At 38.4% G+C, this 25,656-nt stretch overlaps 1 protein-coding gene across 2 annotated transcripts; it reads right to left on the bottom strand.

Annotated features, from left to right (window-relative positions):
* Window positions 1-240: 240 nt before the first annotated feature.
* crfb1 (cytokine receptor family member b1) lies at window positions 241-23,675 on the bottom strand. Of its 2 annotated transcripts, XM_077238743.1 has the most exons (10): window positions 23,456-23,675; window positions 23,034-23,099; window positions 22,446-22,539; window positions 17,467-17,593; window positions 13,885-14,051; window positions 13,604-13,761; window positions 4,503-4,662; window positions 3,905-4,029; window positions 2,930-3,094; window positions 241-2,045 (listed from the first exon to the last, which is right to left on the bottom strand). In XM_077238743.1, the coding sequence occupies exons 3-10, from the start codon at window positions 22,495-22,497 to the stop codon at window positions 1,527-1,529; spliced, it is 1,473 nt and encodes a 490-aa protein (XP_077094858.1). In that variant the 5' UTR covers window positions 22,498-22,539; window positions 23,034-23,099; window positions 23,456-23,675; the 3' UTR covers window positions 241-1,526. The 2 variants fall into 2 exon arrangements, with proteins under 2 accessions (XP_077094858.1, XP_077094867.1); XM_077238752.1 differs by lacking the exon at window positions 23,034-23,099 and having other exon boundaries at window positions 23,456-23,636.
* Window positions 23,676-25,656: the final 1,981 nt, after the last annotated feature.

Raw genomic sequence — 25,656 nt, 5'->3', positions numbered from 1 at the left:
ATTTTCTTATAGAAACAAACTTTGTTGTACTATTTTCGTGTCATCACTGTAAAGCTGCTTTGCAACTATCTGTATGGTAAAAAGTGCTGAATAGAAGTGACTCGACTAAAGATTGGGAAGCCTGTACTAACTCTCTCATAAAGTCAGTCTCTTGCCGCCACCTGGTGCGTAACAATGAAACCTGCATTAAAGTCACTGAACAATCCCCCAAAACTAACACAGACTATTTCTCAACACAAATTATTTATACAAAATATTTTATATTGAACAGTAATATTAAATGTAAAAACATAGCAATAATAGAAGTATAAGACATATGTACAATAGGAAATATAAAGCCAACAATTTAGTCAAAAAGTAGGCTACAAAAGCAGTGCACAAGTACAGCATTTAAATTAAATGAAATATAAAATTATAAAACTTTACCTCGTTCCAAAGCAAATCATTTTGATTGTGGTCAAATAATAAATGCATGAGATCAAAGATTGGCATACTGCCAATGTTATACTCATGTTATATCTCAAGTTTAACCACTACAGAGATCTGTAATGTTTATCAAATTTTCAAATAGGCTCTATTTTTATATATAACCCACAGATTTTATATTAAACACTAAATTGTGACACAACAACAGTAGTACTGTATTGTTCTGAATATAAGACGATGTTTTTTCTTAGAAATACATCTGAAAAAAATGGGTTCATCTTGTATTAGGTTTTACATGTCAATAATAAACCCGCAACAGTAGGTGGCGCTCAATACGTGTAAAACGAGTGTGCCGAGAAATCCTGTCAGTGTAATGTTAGAAGATCGCGAGCGCAAGAAGACAGTCTTAATACTGGACCTAGATTTCACTTCTACTGTTAATGAAATGTTGGTAGGCTACATGGTTTTCACCATGAGATGGATAGCTTAATTGTTATATAATTCAGATGGGCTACAGGCTATATTTATGGTATGCCAAAAAGTGTTTCTTTTACAATGTGATTTTTTTTCCATCATTGGAAAATTTAGAAAAATTGGGACATTTTACCAGTATTTACCATCCTTTCAATACAAAAATATGCAATATGAAAAATAGTTTCTAATAAAAGCATTTTCTTTATAAAAATCTGGCCTTCAAAAAGCCCTTTTCCAAAAAGTAGCCTACATCTTGAAAAAAAGGGGTCATCTTATATTTGGAAAAATACGGTATTTTCAAAATTATAGTGGCCAATCAGTTTCGAAGACCAGAACTATAAATATACAACATCCATTTACAAAATAAACTTCTTTTCTTGCTCATTGACTCGTAACGTATTGCCAGTGTTATCACCACATTGTTGCATCTGTCTCAGTTCATAATTTCCATGATTTAGGCACACGTTCACTAAATTATGCAACGGTAATAACAATTATATGCTTCATTCTATGATAACCTCAGTCAAATTCATTAAATTCTGCAAGTCTTGACAGAAATATTCTTGTCTTCACCGTGTCATATAGTGTGTGTCACAGTCCGTCTCTTCTGACACGGACCTCTTCAGTCAATCCATGTTCCCGGTATGGGTCAGCATATATCCCGACGGGGACTCCTCTTCCTCTTCGGAGCTCATCTCAGCGGGTGTGGCTTCCAGTGGGAGCTCTTCTTCTTCTTCTTCTTCTTCTTCAGTGTGTTCAGAGTCGTCAGATGGACACCATCCCAGCACTGATTCCAGTAGCAGAGGTTTACACAGCTCTTCCTCCTCATCCTGGAGTCCCAGAGTCCTCAAAGTGACTGAAAACAAGTTGATGTTCCCTGAACCATCTTCATTCCCCTTTGATTCTGAGTGAGTATTGTTATGTCTGTCAAACACTTCTGATATGAGTTTATTTCTACGCTCGTGTTCATCATGATGGGTTTCTTCCTTTGCCTCTCCAGTGAAGTGCCGTGATCTCCCATGCAAAGTTGAAACTACAGCCTTCTCTTTGCTGCTATTAGTTCCCAAACCACTGTCCTCACTTACACAACCCATGTAGTTGCCTTTCTCTTCTTCCTCGTAGTCTTCCTCATCATCTGTGTCGGCCTGTGAGAACAGAACATGAACGCTCAACAAACGCGGTGGCAGTAACAACAACAGTGAAATAAGATCACATGATTGATCTGTCGATCAGGTGCATGTAAAAGTGTATTTCGCAACAATGGAGCAAAAAAGAGCATTTTATTTAGCATGTTAACTTGTATACCACTATATTTAACTGGCACTTTTCTATTCATACTGTTTTAATCCCTCATTTCTTTTGATCAAACCTCTCACTTCCCCTCTTTGCCTTTTCCCTTCTTAAACGTGGACTTACTTTTCAAAATTAGCATCAAAACAATCATTCTTGGCAACAGGAATTTGCTTAGCATCACCATATACTGTATATACACACGTCAGTCGTGTTTGAAATAACTGGCTTCTGTGGTCCATGTTGCTTCTCATCACAGAGAGAGACAGAAAATATATTATAAACTTCTATACTGTGGTACAGGCTATGTCGATTAACGTTGCATTATAATATACATCATTCTAATGCAAGCCAATCTTTATGGCTTGAAGAACAGGTCATTACAATTGTGTTTATTGTCTTCATGTTTCTTTGGTCAAACTGTCTCTATCTGCATGTTCTTCAGATAAATAAAGAAAATAATAATAATAATAATAATAATAATAAAGTACTTTGTAACGTAGTAACTTGATAAGTGATTCAGCAAACTACTTACTAACTCCTACTTGAGTCATAATCTTTTTCAGTCCCTCTACTTGTACTGGAGTAAATGATTACACTGTTTCCAGCACTGCGTGACTCCTGCAGATAAAGGAGCTTTACACTGTTATTAACTGCTATATTTGCATCATGGATACAGGCTGATGGAAATGTCTCAGAAAATTAAAGGCACATGTTTCACAACCCATGAAACCCAGACCTCGTTGGCGTAGTTGTCCTCATGTTGCTTGTTCCCCGAGTCCTCCTCGTTCAGTGCGCTGCTGCTGGGATAGGCTTTAGATGCACTATTTAACGGAGCCCCGCTTGACACTCTCTCACATAAAGTCTCTTCAGGAATCAGATAGTGGGCTTGAACCATGCGACTCTAAATGAGAAGAAACAGCAGAGAGAAAGAGATGAACAGTCATTATATGTGACGGGAGGACACATGAGATTCAGTCAAACTACGGCTCCTGCTCCAACTCCACCAGTTAAAGCTTTCTTTCACAGAAGAGACTGAAGAGTTGAGATCAGCAGGACACTGATGAGCAATGTTCAAGGAAAAGTGAACGTGCTTCTTCCAGCCTCGGTGTTTCCCAAAAACATCACTAGCAAACTATAGTGGCCATCGTTACCAACACAGTTCAGCAATCCAGTTTACACTACAGGTCCAGCATAGCAAAGTGGCGCGCTTCAAACTGCAGCTCACAACTTGTGATTAGAAGCTTCTTTCTAATATTATTTAGGGATGCACAATATATCGGCCACCATATTGGTATCGGCCCATAAATGTTAAAAACCGTGCCCCGTTCCGAACTAAACTACCAGTGTGAAAGCCCCCTAAAACTGGGAGAGCTGCCGTTCACAGACACCAGAATGAACGAGTTCACATTAACGTTCATCAGGCAGTAATACAGTACGTTCAGTTCACGTTTGCCCAAAAATATGAACGAGTTCATGAACTATCGTTCAATGAACGCGTTCAGTCACAACACTGCAGACACTATTGGATGAGAACTGAGCTGGACGATGACATCACTGTTTTCTGCAGAGCTGCTTTATAGATGAAATATCTCCAATCATAACCATTTCTTTAAAGAAAAGTGCTAGTAGGTAAGAGAAACTAATGATGTAAATGAAGAGATTCCTGATGCAGGAGAGCAAATGCTGTATTTGAGTGCAGACAGGCTCTTACCAGAGATTGAGGAGCACGGGTCTTCAGCTTACAGAGGAACCCAGTGTACACCAGACTGAACACCAGCAGGAGCACAGCTACACCCGACACCGACGCTCCCAATGACCAACTCATGACATACAGCCCTGCGGACACACACATGTACACCTTACTGTCAGTCATTCTGGAAGAGATCATGCATACACAGCTGACAGATCCTTCTCCTGGACTGAGTCCACGGCAGCCCGAATAAATAAGCTTTCCATTGATGTGTGGTTTGTTAGGATAGGACAATATTTGGTTGAGATACTACTATTTGAAAATCTGAGGATGCAAAAGAATCTAAACATTGAGGAAATCTCCTTTAAAGTTGTGCATTTATGTTCACGATTGTACTGCATCCACTCACAAAAATACATGTTTTACATATTTACAGTATGAGATTTACAAAATATCTTCATGGAACATGATCTTTACTTAATATCCTAATGATTTTTGGCATAAAAGAAAAATCGATCATTTTGACCCAAACAATGTATTGCTGGCTTCTGCCACAGATACACCGTGCGACTCGTGACTGGCTCACACACAGTGCTGCTGTTCACAGGTGTTTTCTTACCGCCTCTTGGCTCCACTTTACTAGTGTATTCACACTGCCACGCAGACGCTCGAGTGTTGGGGTTGGAGATGAACTCGGGAAGAACTCGTACACAGTACTGATGTCCCGGCTGAAGGTTCTGCAGGACAGTCTGCTTCTCTTTTGTAGAGATAAGCTCGGCCTAGGTTTGGCAAAACACCAGTACAGGACGTCATAAATTCAGCTGATGTGACTTTACAAGTATAGCTTTAAACATAATCAACAAGCGCGTGAGCATCAACACTTATCAACAGTAGAGCTGCACGATGTATCGGCAATCATATCGGTATCGGCCGATATATGATCATATTTAATGTTAGCGTTATGGGCCTGATAAAAACATTGGGCTAATATATTACAGCTGATAAATAATGTATTATTTCCTTCAGCTGAGACACCTCAGATGTGCACTGTTCACCATGATGGATTTGAATTGCTTGCAAAATGATTGGAATCACTTATAAAAGGAAAATACAGTTATGAGCTAGTCTGTCATATCGGCTACATAAAATCATAATGAGAACATTATAATTGTGTGTTTGGGACATGGCTAGTAATGGTGAGACTTTTGTCTTTGTAATCAGGCTCTCAAAAATTATATAAAAATTTGGATTTAGATTTATCGACCAGAATATCGGTTATCGGCTTCCAAATATAAATAATCAATTATCGGTACCAGTCAAAATGTTCATATCGGTGCATCCCTAACAGTGATTAAATTATTACAAATAAATCTAAATTTTTAAGATATTACAAAATAATTTACCAAATTTTATAATTCAACAGTTTAAGTAAGAGTAATCTTTATTCTCAACCAGCTTAGAGCAACTAGATAAGTGGGTGAATTCATTTGTAAATAACTAAATGCTGGATCAAACACCGTGATTAGCAGGAGACCGATGCGGATCAGACGTGATGTAGTTTAAAGGGAGTTTATCTGAAGCTTTTGTGAGACACTGAATCAGTTGTAGAGCCACTTTCTGATTTATCAACACAAGGACAACACAATAAAGTGAATTTTATTAACAAAAAGATAACTAACACATCTATTAATTGGATAAAGAAATAAAATGCATTGAGATTCACACACAAACTTCTCTTAATCTGAGCACAAACACACACACACACACACACTTCCTCATCTCTCTTAATCTGAGCAGACACACACACTTCTCCATCTCTCTTAATCTGAGCAGACACACACACTTCTCCATCTCTCTTAATCTGAGCAGACACACACACACTCTTCTCCATCTCTCTTATTCTGAGCAGACACACACACAATTCTCCATCTCTCTTAATCTGAGCAGACACACACACAATTCTCCATCTCTCTTAATCTGAGCAGACACACACACTTCTCCATCTCTCTTATTCTGAGCAGACACACACACAATTCTCCATCTCTCTTAATCTGAGCAGACACACACACAATTCTCCATCTCTCTTAATCTGAGCAGACACACACAATTCTCCATCTCTCTTAATCTGAGCAGACACACACTCTTCTCCATCTCTCTTATTCTGAGCAGACACACACACAATTCTCCATCTCTCTTAATCTGAGCAGACACACACACAATTCTCCATCTCTCTTAATCTGAGCAGACACACACACTTCCTCATCTCTCTTAATCTGAGCAGACACACACACTTCTCCATCTCTCTTAATCTGAGCAGACACACACACTTCTCCATCTCTCTTATTCTGAGCAGACACACACACTTCTCCATCTCTCTTAATCTGAGCAGACACACACACTTCTCCATCTCTTTTATTCTGAGCAGACACACACACTTCTCCATCTCTTTTATTCTGAGCAGACACACACACTTCTCCATCTCTCTTATTCTGAGCAGACACACACACTTCTCCATCTCTCTTAATCTGAGCAGACACACACACAATTCTCCATCTCTCTTAATCTGAGCAGACACACACACTTCTCCATCTCTCTTAATCTGAGCAGACACACACACTTCTCCATCACTCTTAATCTGAGCAGACACACACACTTCTCCATCTCTCTTAATCTGAGCAGACACACACACTTCTCCATCTCTCTTATTCTGAGCAGACACACACACTTCTCCATCTCTCTTAATCTGAGCAGACACACACACTTCTCCATCTCTCTTAATCTGAGCAGACACACACACTTCTCCATCTCTTTTATTCTGAGCAGACACACACACTTCTCCATCTCTCTTATTCTGAGCAGACACACACACTTCTCCATCTCTCTTAATCTGAGCAGACACACACACTTCTCCATCTCTCTTAATCTGAGCAGACACACACACTTCTCCATCTCTCTTAATCTGAGCAGACACACACACTTCTCCATCTCTCTTATTCTGAGCAGACACACACACACACTTCTCCATCTCTCTTAATCTGAGCAGACACACACACACACACTTCTCCATCTCTCTTATTCTGAGCAGACACACACACACACTTCTCCATCTCTCTTAATCTGAGCAGACACACACACTTCTCCATCTCTCTTATTCTGAGCAGACACACACACTTCTCCATCTCTCTTAATCTGAGCAGACACACACACTTCTCCATCTCTCTTATTCTGAGCAGACACACACACTTCTCCATCTCTCTTAATCTGAGCAGACACACACACACACACTTCTCCATCTCTCTTAATCTGAGCAGACACACACACACACAGACTTCTCCATCTCTCTTAATCTGAGCAGACACACACACACACACTTCTCCATCTCTCTTAATCTGAGCAGACACACACACACACACTTCTCCATCTCTCTTAATCTGAGCAGACACACACACTTCTCCATCTCTCTTAATCTGAGCAGACACACACACTTCTCCATCACTCTTAATCTGAGCAGACACACACACTTCTCCATCTCTCTTAATCTGAGCAGACACACACACTTCTCCATCTCTCTTAATCTGAGCAGACACACACACTTCTCCATCTCTCTTATTCTGAGCAGACACACACACACACACTTCTCCATCTCTCTTAATCTGAGCAGACACACACACTTCTCCATCTCTCTTATTCTGAGCAGACACACACACTTCTCCATCTCTCTTAATCTGAGCAGACACACACACTTCTCCATCTCTCTTATTCTGAGCAGACACACACACTTCTCAATCTCTCTTAATCTGAGCAGACACACACACTTCTCCATCTCTTTTATTCTGAGCAGACACACACACTTCTCCATCTCTCTTAATCTGAGCAGACACACACACTTCTCCATCTCTCTTAATCTGAGCAGACACACACACTTCTCCATCTCTCTTATTCTGAGCAGACACACACACTTCTCCATCTCTCTTAATCTGAGCAGACACACACACTTCTCCATCTCTCTTAATCTGAGCAGACACACACACTTCTCCATCTCTCTTATTCTGAGCAGACACACACACTTCTCCATCTCTCTTATTCTGAGCAGACACACACACTTCTCCATCTCTCTTAATCTGAGCAGACACACACACTTCTCCATCTCTCTTAATCTGAGCAGACACACACACTTCTCCATCTCTCTTAATCTGAGCAGACACACACACTTCTCCATCTCTTTTATTCTGAGCAGACACACACACTTCTCCATCTCTCTTATTCTGAGCAGACACACACACACACACACACTTCTCCATCTCTCTTAATCTGAGCAGACACACACACACACACTTCTCCATCTCTCTTAATCTGAGCAGACACACACACACACTTCTCCATCTCTCTTAATCTGAGCAGACACACACACACACACTTCTCCATCTCTCTTAATCTGAGCAGACACACACACACACACTTCTCCATCTCTCTTAATCTGAGCAGACACACACACACACACTTCTCCATCTCTCTTAATCTGAGCAGACACACACACTTCTCCATCTCTCTTAATCTGAGCAGACACACACACTTCTCCATCACTCTTAATCTGAGCAGACACACACACTTCTCCATCTCTCTTAATCTGAGCAGACACACACACTTCTCCATCTCTCTTAATCTGAGCAGACACACACACTTCTCCATCTCTCTTATTCTGAGCAGACACACACACACACTTCTCCATCTCTCTTAATCTGAGCAGACACACACACTTCTCCATCTCTCTTATTCTGAGCAGACACACACACTTCTCCATCTCTCTTAATCTGAGCAGACACACACACTTCTCCATCTCTCTTATTCTGAGCAGACACACACACTTCTCAATCTCTCTTAATCTGAGCAGACACACACACTTCTCCATCTCTTTTATTCTGAGCAGACACACACACTTCTCCATCTCTCTTAATCTGAGCAGACACACACACTTCTCCATCTCTCTTAATCTGAGCAGACACACACACTTCTCCATCTCTCTTATTCTGAGCAGACACACACACTTCTCCATCTCTCTTAATCTGAGCAGAAACACACACTTCTCCATCTCTCTTAATCTGAGCAGACACACACACTTCTCCATCTCTCTTATTCTGAGCAGACACACACACTTCTCCATCTCTCTTAATCTGAGCAGACACACACACTTCTCCATCTCTCTTAATCTGAGCAGACACACACACTTCTCCATCTCTCTTATTCTGAGCAGACACACACACTTCTCCATCTCTCTTAATCTGAGCAGACACACACACTTCTCCATCTCTCTTAATCTGAGCAGACACACACACTTCTCCATCTCTTTTATTCTGAGCAGACACACACACTTCTCCATCTCTCTTATTCTGAGCAGACACACACACTTCTCCATCTCTCTTAATCTGAGCAGACACACACACTTCTCCATCTCTCTTAATCTGAGCAGACACACACACTTCTCCATCTCTTTTATTCTGAGCAGACACACACACTTCTCCATCTCTCTTATTCTGAGCAGACACACACACTTCTCCATCTCTCTTAATCTGAGCAGACACACACACTTCTCCATCTCTCTCAGTCTGAGCAGACACACACACTTCTCCATCTCTCTTATTCTGAGCAGACACACACACTTCTCCATCTCTCTTAATCTGAGCAGACACACACACTTCTCCATCTCTCTTAATCTGAGCAGACACACACACTTCTCCATCTCTCTTATTCTGAGCAGACACACACACTTCTCCATCTCTCTTAATCTGAGCAGACAACCACACTTCTCCATCTCTCTTAATCTGAGCAGACACACACACTTCTCCATCTCTTTTATTCTGAGCAGACACACACACTTCTCCATCTCTCTTATTCTGAGCAGACACACACACTTCTCCATCTCTCTTAATCTGAGCAGACACACACACTTCTCCATCTCTCTCAGTCTGAGCAGACACACACACTTCTCCATCTCTCTTATTCTGAGCAGACACACACACTTCCTCATCTCTCTTAATCTGAGCAGACACACACACTTCTCCATCTCTCTTATTCTGAGCAGACACACACACACACACTTCTCCATCTCTCTTAATCTGAGCAAACACACACACACACACTTCTCCATCTCTCTTAATCTGAGCAGACACACACACTTCTCCATCTCTCTTATTCTGAGCAGACACACACACACACACTTCTCCATCTCTCTTAATCTGAGCAGAAACACACACACTTCCTCATCTCTCTTAATCTGAGCAGACACACACACACTTCTCCATCTCTCTTATTCTGAGCAGACACACACACACACACACACACACTTCTCCATCTCTCTTATTCTGAGCAGACACACACACACACACTTCTCCATCTCTCTTAATCTGAGCAGACACACACACTCACTTCTCCATCTCTCTTAATCTGAGCAGACACACACACTTCTCCATCTCTCTTATTCTGAGCAGACACACACACACACACTTCTCCATCTCTCTTATTCTGAGCAGACACACACACACACTTCTCCATCCCTCTTAATCTGAGCAGACACACACACACACTTCCTCATCTCTCTTAATCTGAGCAGACACACACACTTCTCCATCTCTCTTATTCTGAGCAGACACACACACACACACTTCTCCATCTCTCTTATTCTGAGCAGACACACACACACACACTTCTCCATCTCTCTTAATCTGAGCAGACACACACACACACACTCACCCACACACTTCTCCATCTCTCTTAATCTGAGCAGACACACACACTTCTCCATCTCTCTTAATCTGAGCAGACACACACACTTCTCCATCTCTCTTATTCTGAGCAGACACACACACACTTCTCCATCTCTCTTAATCTGAGCAGACACACACACTTCTCCATCTCTCTTATTCTGAGCAGACACACACACACACACTTCTCCATCTCTCTTAATCTGAGCAGACACACACACACACACTCACCCACACACTTCTCAATCTCTCTTTATCTGAGCAGACACACACTTCTCCATCTCTCTTATTCTGAGCAAACACACACACTTCTCCATCTCTCTTAATCTGAGCAGACACACACACTTCTCCATCTCTCTTATTCTGAGCAGACACACACACACACACACTTCTCCATCTCTCTTAATCTGAGCAGACACACACACACACACACTCACCCACACACTTCTCAATCTCTCTTAATCTGAGCAGACACACACACTTCTCCATCTCTCTTAATCTGAGCAGACACACACACTTCTCCATCTCTCTTAATCTGAGCAGACACACACTTCTCCATCTCTCTTATTCTGAGCAGACACACACACACTTCTCCATCTCTCTTAATCTGAGCACACACACACTTCTCCATCTCTCTTATTCTGAGCAGACACACACTTCCTCATCTCTCTTAATCTGAGCAGACACACACAATTCTCCATCTCTCTTATTCTGAGCAGACACACACAATTCTCCATTTCTCTTAATCTGAGCAGACACACACTTCTCCATCTCTCTTAATCTGAGCAGACACACACACACACACTTCTCCATCTCTCTTAATCTGAGCAGACACACACACACTTCTCCATCTCTCTTAATCTGAGCACACACACACTTCTCCATCTCTCTTAATCTGAGCAGACACACACACTTCTCCATCTCTCTTAATCTGAGCAGACACACACACTTCTCCATCTCTCTTAATCTGAGCAGACACACACACTTCTCCATCTCTCTTAATCTGAGCAGACACACACACTTCTCCATCTCTTAATTTGAGCAGACACACACATTTCTCCATCTCTCTTAATCTGAGCACATACACACTTCTCCATCTCTCTTAATCTGAGCAGACACACACACACACACTTCTCCATCTCTCTTATTCTGAGCAGACACACACACTTCTCCATCTCTCTTAATCTGAGCAGACACACACACTTCTCCATCTCTCTTATTCTGAGCAGACACACACACACTTCTCCATCTCTCTTAATCTGAGCAGACACACACACTTCTCCATCTCTCTTAATCTGAGCAGACACACACACTTCTCCATCTCTCTTATTCTGAGCAGAAACAAACACTTCTCCATCTCTCTTATTCTGAGCAGACACACACACACTTCTCCATCTCTCTTAATCTGAGCAGACACACACACTTCTCCATCCCTCTTAATCTGAGCAGACACACACACACACTTCTCCATCTCTCTTAATCTGAGCAGACACACACTTCTCCATCTCTCTTAATCTGAGCAGAAACAAACACTTCTCCATCTCTTAATTTGAGCAGACACACACACTTCTCCATCTCTCTTAATCTGAGCAGACACACAAACTTCTCCATCTCTCTTAATCTGAGCAGACACACACACTTCTCCATCTCTCTTATTCTGAGCAGACACACACACTTCTCCATCTCTCTTATTCTGAGCAGGCACACACACACTTCTCCATCTCTCTCAGTCTGAGCACACACACACTTCTCCATCTCTCTTAATCTGAGCACACACACACACTTCTCCATCACTCTTAATCTGAGCAGACACACACACTTCTCCATCTCTCTTAATCTGAGCAGGCACACACACACTTCTCCATCTCTCTTAATCTGAGCAGACACACACACTTCTCCATCTCTCTTAATCTGAGCAGACACACACACTTCTCCATCTCTCTTAATCTGAGCAGACACACACACTTCTCCATCTCTCTTAATCTGAGAAGACACACACTTCTCCATCTCTCTTAGTCTGAGCACACACACACTTCTCCATCTCTCTTAGTCTGAGCACACACACACTTCTCCATCTCTCTTAGTCTGAGCACACACACACTTCTCCATCTCTCTTAGTCTGAGCACACACACACTTCTCCATCTCTTTTAGTCTGAGCACACACACACACACTTCTCCATCTCTCTTAATCTGAGCACACATACACACACTTCTCCATCTCTCTTAATCTGAGCAGACACACACACTTCTCCATCTCTCTTATTCTGAGCAGACACACACACTTTTCCATCTCTCTTAATCTGAGCAGACACACACACTTCTCCATCTCTCTCAGTCTGAGCACACACACACTTCTCCATCTCTCTTAATCTGAGCACACAAACACACTTCTCCATCGCTCTTAATCTGAGCAGACACACACACTTCTCCATCTCTCTTAATCTGAGCAGACACACACACACTTCTCCATCTCTCTTAATCTGAGCAGACACACACACTTCTCCATCTCTCTTATTCTGAGCACACACACACACTTCTCCATCTCTCTTAATCTGAGCAGACACACACACTTCTCCATCTCTCTCAGTCTGAGCACACACACACTTCTCCATCTCTCTTAATCTGAGCACACAAACACACTTCTCCATCGCTCTTAATCTGAGCAGACACACACACTTCTCCATCTCTCTTAATCTGAGCAGGCACACACACACTTCTCCATCTCTCTTAATCTGAGCAGACACACACACACACACTTCTCCATCTCTCTTAATCTGAGCACACACACACACTTCTCCATCTCTCTTAATCTGAGCGGACACACACACTTCTCCATCTCTCTTAATCTGAGCGGACACACACACACACTTCTCCATCTCTCTTAATCTGAGCACACACACACACTTCTCCATCTCTCTTAATCTGAGCAGACACACACACTTCTCCCACAGGAACACTCACCTCACTGTTTCCAGCTTTCTTCCAACTTATATTGAATGACGCAGATCTATAAAACTGAATCATTTGTTCTGTAATGGTTGTTTCATCGGCTAGAGAGATGCCGATATTCAGACAGTTTCCACAGCCAGACAGGGATACAACGGGTGGACCGATGATTGCTAAGCAAAGCAAAATAAAAGCCATTTTAAAAGTTAACAACTCTAGATCTCAGACATGTACATGCAAACTGAAACAGAAAATATGACCTCCATCACATCATCCCCGGATGTTAAAGTACTTACTGTCTTCGTATGGTGTAAAACTTTTACGGACTTTCCGTGAAGTTGTGTTGTCAAGCGATGCCCAAACAGTGAAAGTGCAGCGTGAGTAGATTTTCTTCACATGGTCAGAGACATCTACTGATGTATTTGTGGTGTTCAGACACACTCTTGACTTTCCTTTACTGCAGCTGTGAAAATAAAGAAATCAGTCTTTATTTAAAGATGCTAAAAATAGGACAAAATGTAAGAATTGGTGACTTTGCGCTAGGAAAAACTTCTCAGGATTTGTGTGATACTGACAAAAGTTTAACCCTTCGGAGTCTTGGGCTATTTTGGCCGTTTTTGAGTACTTTTATTTTTTTTAAATTTTGCAACATAAACAAATGTTTAGCATACCAATGTTTGGTATAATTTTTTTTCAGCACAACATCACCTATATGATCAGACAATTAGTTTTTCACTTTGATGTACTCTATCAACATACTGGACCCAAAATCCCACAAAAAACACAAAATCCGAATAGAAAAATTATAGCTTTTCTACTACAAAAAACACAAACATGCTCAATGAAGCATTTTAAAAGGTTTAAAATGTAAACACAAGTTGTAAATGTCAACATATACAGGTACAATTCAGATATAATCAACCTATATACAAAAAAAATATGATTTACAAAAAAAAGCGGGTGTAGCCATAGGCTTTTTTTCTTTCTTTTTAGCTCAGCCACTTTTTAAAAAATGTTGTGCACACAATTATTCAGAGAGCTATATTTAAGGCCTTGCGTTCCCAGAGTATGAGGGTTTGCAAATAGTGCAAATACAACATAAAAAATTTAAAATTGAGATAAAATTAAACTATATGCAGCAAAAAGCAGGTGTGGCAATAGGCGTTTTTTCTTTTCTTTTTTGCTTAGAAACTCTACAAAACACTTCATGTACAATTACACAGATATCTACATTACAGGGATTTCATTCCTTGAGTAAGAGGGGTTCCTCAAAAGTGCAAATATACCATACAATAGGTAAAATGAACACAAAATCAAATTATACATACAACTATTTACAACAAATATCAGGTGTTTTTTATTTTTATTTTTTATCTGTGCCTCTCCTCAAAACAGTTTATCTAAATCTACTCCTAAACTACCTAAACTATCTACACTACTCCTAAACTACTCTCAAAATCTACTCAAACTCTTCCAAAAACTAGCAATAATCTCTCTCTATATATAAAGTATATATGTCTCTCTTTATCAACTCCGTAAAATCCTCTGCCTTTTAATTTTGCGTCTTAGCTCAGTTGGCTCCTCCTCCATTCCCTAAAATGTGCAGCCTGAAGAGCAGAGTCAGCAGATTCACACATTTTTCTCCGTTTTGTTTTATGACAAAAACCGACGAAGTTATTAGAATAAATGCAACGCCTGTCGCATCCCATCTGGCGTTCTTTTACGAATGCGTCAGTATTTTTTTATATAAAGTTTAAATGATCATATCTCCGTTTTTACTTGGTCTATCAACACAAAACAAAAAGTAAAATAGAATTTCAAGCCAGCACTTTCGACAGAAGTGGACGGCAGCGCTCAACGTGACTTTGTTTTTATGCTTTGACGTCTTAAACTGGTCATGTAACTTGATCACGCCGGCGTGATCGGCGACCCCGAAGAGTTAAAGGGACAGTTGTCTACATTTAAGTCACAATGGAAATGTTAATGTCTTTAGAAATGTCTGTGAGAACTTTAAAACATTTGTGGACTGTGGACTATTTGATAAATACTAGTTTTTAAAGCTCCTGAAAGTGAATAATGACTGAATGCTAGATCTCTGGCTATTTAGCTTTGTCGTTGTAAACTCCTGAGTATATGTAATGTTGTTATTAAGGCTGCACAATATATTTATAAATAGGCCTATTCAATATCGTGATATGCATTACTGCAATGATCAAATCACAAAGGCTGCAACTAAATTAAATGAATGAATAAATATATTAATAAATGTTCTGTGCATTACAGAGTAAAGCGCCACACTGTGTTCATTTACTGGTGTCCAATTAATGATGCGTTCGACTGATGTGAAATCTTCTAAAGTGTGTATTACAACTGCAGAAATTACGACAAATAAACTGAATAGAAAATGTGTTTGTCAACATTTGAAAAGCAAGAAATAAAGACTAAACTAAACTAGAACTAAAATAATATTGAATAATTATAATATTAAATAATTAAATATAGGGCTGTAAAAACTAACATAAAAAATGTATGCAACTAAATGTAGCATTAATTTAAATGTTGGTTAAAAATATTTAATGCAATTAAAGCAGCATCTGCTTTTTCCTGGCATCAACAACAAACAAACACCCGAAACACACCAAGTAAGCCGCTTTAGACAGTGTGCCACTTTTTAGCGCTTGAATGGACAAAAACACACAAAATTATGTTGAAATGCCCGTTATTGACAAGCAATCTTATAAGCATCATAGTAAATGAGTTATAAATAAAAATAAAGTTATAAATAAATGTAAAGAGTAGTGAGAAAATGTAATGGGAGTCAGATCCACGTCATGTGCTTCAGATCTTAAAGTGACAGAAGCCTAATAAACTAATAATAAACCCGAGGCTGTCTGTCATTAATGTTAATCAAAGAACAAAAGACAAAGAGAAAATCACTCACTGCTGAATATCTTCAGTAGCTGTAATAGCAATTAATCTCTATTCAATTTATAATTGATACAGTGCAGTGCAGTGTTTATTAACAGCACAGATACAGAAATTATTACATTTCTGTATATTTACCTGTTAGACCTACCTGAGAATCTTAAAGCACTGTTTACAAGGTTACATGGGTCAAAAACAATAACTTTGTCTTTCAGCAATGCAGGTAAAGATCTGAACCGGTCTGACTGGGTCAACAGGAAAACTAGATACAGCTAAATGTGACATTTATTACAATGGGTTTATGAGAAGACAGTTTTAAGTTAATTGAAAGTTATTTTTTTAAAGCCTATTAAATGTTAAAAAATGATAGCTTTCAATTACACTGTAATGTTAAATGTCTATAATTAATAGCTTAAACTGATAAAAACATACATAGTGCTTAGTAAAAAGATGCCATTAAACCATTATTGTTAAAATATACTGTCTTTATGTTGTTTCTACATTATTTTGGAGATTCAACGGTTTCAGTATTACAAAATAAAAATATATTAAAAACTCGAATGGTAGGTGCGATTAATTACAGAAAGATGTTCGATTGAATCAATTCTTTGAATCGATTGACAGCACTAGTTTTCATGCATTAATGATGTGGCGTGTAATGATTGTATGGTCGCATGAATAATTGAAACTCACTGAACACACCTTTAGAAAGTACAATGCATTAAAAAACATGACAAACAACCCATTTTAGATGAAACAAGGAATCTGAAAACTTTACACTGCATTTTAACTTGTTACAATTTATTACTGGAAATATATAATGCACTATAAGGTACCTAATGAATACCTCTGTAACGCATCACACATGAAGGCTTTAAATAGCGTGTTACGGAAGTGTTTTATGTTGGTGTTGTGTGAACGGCCGGACTCGTTTGCTCTCTGAGAGGACTCACCTGTCATTTACTTTAAAGTTGAACACGGTGCGCGGAGGAGAACCTATCCCAGGATTCCACTGCAAGATGTGCCGGAAGTTGTGGGACACTATAGTGAGGTTGTCGGGAGCAGGGATTGTGTGGAGCACTAGAAGAAAACATCACACACACACGTCTCAAACTAAGCAGAAACATGCTCACAAATACAATAAAGCTCATATAATTCAATAAACAAAACAGGAAAAGAAAGGAGCAGGTTCGTAGTCCCGATTCCTCATTTCATTCACCGACATGTGAGTTTCGTTAGATTTCATTTTCGTCATGTGGTTTTCAACATCTTGTTTTAAAGATATTTGCAGTGTTTGTGTTTCATACACAATATTGGCTCATTATATAAAATAAAATACAAATATGAAATAGTTATTAAGATAGGGCCGTCCCTTTTTTCCCGTTTTTTTTTTTAACTCCATTTTAAAGGTTAAATTAGATGTTAGTAATCAAAAAGCATGTCTAATAAATTGAAATCATGAAACAAACAATTTCACAACAATTACGACAAATTACATGTTTAGGGGGCCCTATGAAATACGTTTACATTTTTCTCAAATTCAGTTTTTTTTTATAAAACCAAATTCTGTGTTTTCTGTTTTAGGTTTTCTGGATTCCATTTTAATGGTTTAATTACATTTTAATTATATATATATATATATATATATATATATATATATAATTAAAATGTAATTAAACATATATGTATGTATGTATATTATATCATTTTTATGTTTTTTCCTGTATTTTGTATTTTTTTCTGGCAATCAAATGAAGGCATAAAGCATTAATTGAATTTATCTTTTAATTAAACAAACTTTTTTGTCAAACAAAGTGCTGCACAACAGAGCTTTACTGTAAAAATTAAAACATGGAAGAAAAATTGTGATTATTCCTTAAAAAAGTTTTAATAATAATTTATTATTATTAGTGTTAGTATTATTATGACTTTGAAACGTAGCTAAATTCTACTGTACAACAGTAATATATTTCTGTCACAATTAAACAGTTTTAATTGAGTTTAATTTGAGTTTCTGTGCGTTTATGATAAGATAGTTTTTCCCAAATGAAGCGTGAAATGCTGATGAAGTGACTCTGGAGATGAAGTTCGTGTGTGTGTGTGTGTGTGTGTGTGTGTGTGTGTGTGTGTGTGTGTGTGTGTGTGTGTGTGTGTGTGTGTGTGTGTGTGTGTGTGTGTGTGTGTTCGTGTGTGTGTGTGTGTGTGAAATTAAACCATTCATTCACACACAACATGCAGGATATATATTTAAATAGTCTTATTTGCGGTTTAATATTCACACACGTCTATATTGCAATTTGATTTAAGTGAAATAAAAATATTTAACAAATTCCACGTTATACAATGAATTCCATTTTTATGAATGGATTCCATCCGCGTTTCCAGCATCACAGGAATCATAGGGCCATATTAATAATATTACTCTCGTTTCGTTTCCTTATTAATATAGCACGTCACAGGATACCGCCTTATTTCCAAAGTGCTGTACTTTTCAATAAAAAGCAACATGACAAAACATAAAAACATCCATGTACTAATTTACTCTGGTCAGCTCAATGGGCCAGTTGTTCAAAACATTTAATCTGGATCAAAATGATCCGGATTTGAAAATCCCATTTTTTCCTATTCAGGATCAGGAAATCCGTCTTACTTTTATGCTGGTTTTTCAAAGCAACATTGGACTGATGATTGTTTCATTCGGTGATGAATGACGGAAAAATGGAATATATTATTTTTGTTTGTTATTGAAATCTGTTTTTATTTTTACTTTACTACACTGAATAGCTTAACTGGTAGCCTATGTCTACTTTATCACTGTTACAATGGTTACACAAGTCAAGTGCAAAATATGAATCACAGTATATACACTAAATGATACAAATGTATTATTTGACCAATTTTAAAGTTTTACTACATTTACTTCCTGGAATCCCCCTTGAAATCCTACAATTGGGATCAGGATAATCCTGTTTTTTTTTTTTTATCAAACTTATCCAAATCCCATTGACAAGTTTTGAACAACACAAACTGAAGGTTTGATCCAGATTAAAACTAGGATTGGATTCCCTGATCTAATCTGATTTCAGATTCCTTCTTTCCCTTTTGGACAACCCATTTTCAAGATTTGACCCAATCCGATAACCAAAATCCGATCAGCTTACCTTTGAACAACTGGCCCAATATGATTATATATCTCTGCAACACGTGCTAACAATACAGAAGAAGTAACACATCTGGGAAACAGACTAGTTCCTCAAAACTGAGCACCTGTGGCCGTTGCAGAAGACTATTCTTAACTTTCTGACTCTGAAAAGGCCAAGATCATAAAGAGGCATCAGAAATTGCAATTTTATGTAGGATTATGACATCCAAAATACAATCTCATGACATTTCTTTTTTTATTTTAATGTTGCAATGTAAACAAAATAGTGTTTGTTTAGAGTGCCACATTATTGAAACTTTCATTAACTCATAACTTACAGCAAATATTCTTTGAAACTTCTGTTAATCAATACCATAAGTATAATAGCGTACTGTATCATATTTAATACGCACGTCTGTAGGGCCTATACATGATCAACACGACCCAAGCTGTGCTTTAAAGGGTTAGTTCGCCCATTTAAGACATGAAGTTGTATGCAATCCTTACCAGCACTATAGTGTATACACACTGACCCACTCTGTTGTCACCCCCCTGGTCCGAGTTCTGACCGCTGGAAGTTTTTGAATGAAGTAATCCCGGCTACTTTCCGGGGCCACAAAACTGTGCATTTTTACGTGAAAAAAAGATTTGCGTTTCAAAGCTTGATTAATTTAACACAAAAAAAACACGCCGGGCAAAATTCATACCTCAGTTTTAATGCGGCACTATTTTCCTTCCGTTTCTATCAATCCGCGCTGCTGTCAATGTCAACAGTGCGCACGTGACGATTAGCTGTTGATAGCGCGACTCGCCGACAACATGTCCGACTACGAAACTTCAGATGATGAAACTTATTTTAGCACAGTGTCAGACGGATCAGATGAAGACAGTAATTTTAAGTCAACGACAAAGGGATATCTTTATGAACCGGAGTATACCGATGCCGAACTTGAGCAGATGGACAAAGAACGGGAAGAGAGAGAGCGAGAGGACAGAGAAGTTGTCCAATCTGATGCTGGGCCCACCACAGCTGTAGCAAGAGGCAGGATGAATGACAAATGGTGTGTTCAATCAAATATTTTTCACAGCAAATTGTAACAATATATATATATATTTTTTTTTTTACACATCTTTTCACGTGTTTTATAATGGAGTCTAAACATCATCTTGTTTACCGTACAGTTTAGACATGGGATCATAAAGTTAGTAAATAGAGCTTACCCGTGGTACTGGTACAGCAAAACTCTTTAAAATCATGTTTTTTCCTTTTCCTCCTTGGTTGGAGATGTAATCGTCTTCGCTGAAGTGAGCACTACACACACGAAAATCCTTTATTCGAGATAATTTAGCTCCCGCTGAGTAGCCGATGGCAACCAGCCAAAGCTGTCTCATATTCATATTTGATACAGGAAAACGATGAAATTTGAACTTTGATCCCGGCACATCCTTGTTGTCACAGCCTGGGAATTTACAAGTTCGCACCATTGTTAATTTAATATTTTTTACCTTGTTGTCGATCGATTGTGTAAACACTATGGAAGAGCTGATCGTCACGTGCGCACTGTTGACATTGACAGCAGCGCGGATTGATAGAAACGGAAGGAAAATAGTGCCGCATTAAAACTGAGGTATGAATTTTGCCCGGCGTGTTTTTTTTGTGTTAAATTAATCAAGCTTTGAAACGCAAATCTTTTTTTCACGTAAAAATGCACAGTTTTGTGGCCCCGGAAAGTAGCCGGGATTACTTCATTCAAAAACTTCCAGCGGTCAGAACTCGGACCAGGGGGGTGACAACAGAGTGGGTCAGTGTGTATACACTATAGTGCTGGTAAGGATTGCATACAACTTCATGTCTTAAATGGGCGAACTAACCCTTTAAGTCTTCTGTCCTCTGACTGAGGTCATACCTTTTCAGTCTGTTTGCTGTGAAATATTTAATGAGTTTTATAAAGTAAATGTAATGTTATTGACAAAAGTTATTTTTACTTCATGTTAAAGTAAATGTTAAATACGACACAACAGGCTTTTAAGAAACATTTATTTTTCCATTTCTCAATTATCATTGAATTGCAATGAATATGAGCCATAAAAGCCTGACGTATGAAATATGATACTCAACAAACAAAACATATGCATATATATATATACTGTTTATACACACACAAGTTTGCATGTGTTATTGTTGCGTATCATATTTCAGACACACACACTTTTGTTGACCTAAAACTGAATTCAGTATAGCTAACTAAATGATTAATGCCTAATATTAAATATTGAACCGATTCTCTAAAACAGGCCAGAAAGGGGTGTGTGTGTGTGTGTGTGTGTGTGTGTGTGTGTGTGTGTGTGTATTGTCATGGTGATAAGACCAAGTCTATAGAACAGAGTCTCTTTTATACATAAGGACGACGTTTCCCCTGAGATACAAACATTTACAGACGGATCATGAAAAATGTAAAAAAAATAAATTAAATTTCAACAAACAAAACAAGCAACAACTTTCCAAGTCCCCTCAAAATATTGTAAATATGTGAAAAGTATAAACTTTGATCTGAAGGCGAGTAGATTTCCCGCTACAGGAGGTCATGTTGTTTTTAAATGCTGAACAAAGATTGTGTGAACAAAATCAGCAGCTCGAAATATTCACAACATGAACCCAGAGAAATGAGGCCTACACTTTCCCTCAGGATACACACACACACACCGTTTAGGGTTAAAGCCACTTAAAGATCAAACTCGTTCTTCAGTGTGTGTGTGTGTGTGTGTGTGTGTTCTCAGGTCGTGCTGTACCTGTAATGTAGAAGGACATGAGGAAGAGATGGCACACGTATGCTGTCGTCATTATGACTGTCAATCATAATTCAGCAACAGCGGCGACCTCACACTGAAACACACACAGAAGAGATGAAGACACACACCAATGCTGAACTTTAGCTGGACAATAACTTTATTCTAGAGCTGCTGTGAAGCCTAAACAATCTCTTTACTTTAACTTCCTTTTATCACTGTAAAGCTGCTTTGATAACATCTATATTGTTAAAGCGCTGTATAAATGAAGATGACTGACGATGCATTCATAAATGAGATCAGAAAGCGATAATATTAGACGTGTAAAACATTCAGATGATGCTATAAACAGATGAAAAGCCCTGATTTCACAAAGCTCCCATTATAAGACAAAAATAAAGCACATTATTTCCTGGTGCTCATTACATACATGTAGAATTAAAAAAAAAAAAGTACATATATTTATTTATTACATGGCATGGTTGAATTCTAATGTAGAATCCCTTACATACATAACATATATAACCACTGTTGTCCGGTTGGGTCTTGTGGTTTTCTCAAAATCAAACCACACATGTTAGATATAAATACCTTTATCGGTGTGTAATGTGGTGTTGATGCAGTCACAGTCCTGTACAAGTCACTGACTGAGCTGATCTGTTCAGGACAGATGAAACACACACTTAACGTTACACAAATCAACGTAATCATGGATAGGCTTTATGAATTGGTATTTTTACATATTGCTATTCTTTGAAGTACATTGCTGTATCGTTTAAATAATTTAAAATCATGATAAATGTACATCGATATCGTGTAGTACACTAACATATATACATATTACTTTAAAAAGCGAACAAATATTAAATACCAGGTTAATAACACAGATACCAGTTTTAAAGCGATCTGTAACACTGAATTAAAGTTACTGTGTGCGACGGGTGACATACATGTATCAAGGTCCACTTGTTTACAAGACTCTTTTAAACATGTTGAAAAGTTATTCACGCTACCTGTAACTCCATGCCGTTCTGTCCTATCGGTTAATCATGAGTGAGAGGGCGATTATTATGTTTAATACCGCATATATTAATAAAAGAACCGTCGTTGAAGGGGGTTCCTGATTCTGTTTCCACACGTCACTGACACACGCACGCGCTTCCCCGGCACAGCGGCACGTCACGTGATTTTCTCTCAACACAAACAGGTTCACGGGAAAGACACTCGTGTGTGTGTGTGTGTGTGTGTGTGTGTGTGTGTGTGTGTGTGTGTGTGTGTGTGTGTGTGTGTGTGTGTGTGTGTGTGTGTGTGTGTGTGTGTGTGAGAGCAAATTAAAGGTTTTGTTTTGCCTGCAGACTTTATCTAAGTGTTTTGCAGATTTTGTTTTGTTCCACTGCCTTAATAGTAAGTTTGTCTGAGATCACGTGGGCACAAACGACTCATATATGTTAATTTAGATTTGTTCGTAAAACATAAACATTTTATTTGTATAAGTAGTCTACTATAAATAAACATTCTTTATGATCAGAATTTATCTTTGAATACAACATTGAATTGCATTTTTTTTTTTACAATTAGCCTAAATTTTATCTATTTTCTTTCTTATAGTATTTAAACAGTGTATTGGTAGTTTTCCTACACTCTTACATTTAAATTTACATTTGTTCATTTAGCAGACGCTTTTATCCAAAGCGACTTACAGATGAGAACAATAAGCAGTTAAATTAAAAGTAGGACAACAAAATGCAAGTGCTATGACCCTTCTCAGTTTAATCGAATGCAGTACATGCATTTTTTTTTAGTATTATTGTTTATATATAATTTAAAAAAAATAGAAGAGAAAGTGTTAGTATTACTGGATCAAGTGCTGTCGAAAAAGATGCGTCTTCTGCAGTTTCTTGAAAGTCTTCAAGTCAGTAAAAATAGGACACAGTGTGCTTAGTTTAGGAATTATCCTATTGATTTTTCAGGTGTTTTATCTGCATTTTAAATAACTTAATGATAATGTCCTGGCAGAAAATTACAGTATATTTTCTATTTTTTCTAAATTTTTTCTTACAGTGTATGTTACCTAACTGAACAACGATTATTGAAACAGGCTAACAACATGCTGTGTCATAAGCGAACAATTAATATTTAACAATTGCAACTAGCAACTTAATTCACATATGTTTTCTCTTTTTGTGTAATTTAGATGAATATGTGCCTTTTTTATTGTTTGAGGCACATTCCAAAAGTTGCCAAATACATTTTAAAAATAGCTAAATTTGTTGCAACAAATGTGTTTCTGCAAAGAGAGTTGGGGGTAAATGAATAATTTTGCAATTGTGCTGTTTCTGTTTGATATAATTGTAAATATATCTATTGAAATACTGATATTGTGGTCTATAACTCCTGTATCTTGCTCTCATTGGCTGTCGATCATCGCCGATGTAGTTTTCAGTCAGAACACATTCACAGCGCAGGATTGTGAATCGCCGACAGGTTCAGATATTTAGCATGTCAAAAATCTCCCGATTCTCTCAGATCGCGTCTTTGATAATACACAATGCGTGATTGTTTGATTTGCCTGTGATTTCAGGCATTTGTCGGTGATCTCCCAAAACCTGTCGGCGAGGAAAAATCGGGCCTAAAATTTTCAGTGTGAACTCGGCATAAGTTGCCATCACTGAATACGAGTTCGCATTTCTCGCAGTGGATCAGACACACAAGATCAAAGGTAAAGAGGGATTTGCGCTTATGTGGTTTGTTGCTCATTGAATAGGCCTGTCATAAAAATAATTATGATGATCAAGAGACCCAAAGTACGCTTATTTTCCCCTATATTTCACTAGTGGTCGAAATTGGTACTGCAGTCCAAACTCTATACTATATTATAGTACTATATAATAGCATATAATATTTAGTAGTTATACATACATGTACATACATAGGTACAAACGAGACCTGCTCCCTCATTTTGAGATATATAGACTTAAAAATAAAAGTCTTCCATGTAGTGTTCGGGTCAAAATGATGAAACATGCGTGTGATGTATTAATGAGATCTTTTACCAACTTTTTAGGTTGTGCCGCCACCTAAGCAGCATTGCCAGTAGTATTACGATTCGGCTTATGTCAAAATGATTTATGACCCTATGATTGACAGGTGGGCGGGGCTAACCTTTGACCTTCCGGAGGATGTTCCGGAGGTCCTTTGATGTAGGGATTAACCT

The sequence above is a fragment of the Siphateles boraxobius genome, unplaced genomic scaffold (genome assembly GCF_051911475.1).
Source record: "Siphateles boraxobius isolate OS27281-9 unplaced genomic scaffold, OSU_SipBor_1 100, whole genome shotgun sequence".
NCBI lineage: Eukaryota > Metazoa > Chordata > Actinopteri > Cypriniformes > Leuciscidae > Siphateles > Siphateles boraxobius.
The sequence above is the reverse complement of the archived record's forward strand: the minus strand, read 5'-3'. Positions and strand labels throughout refer to the sequence as shown.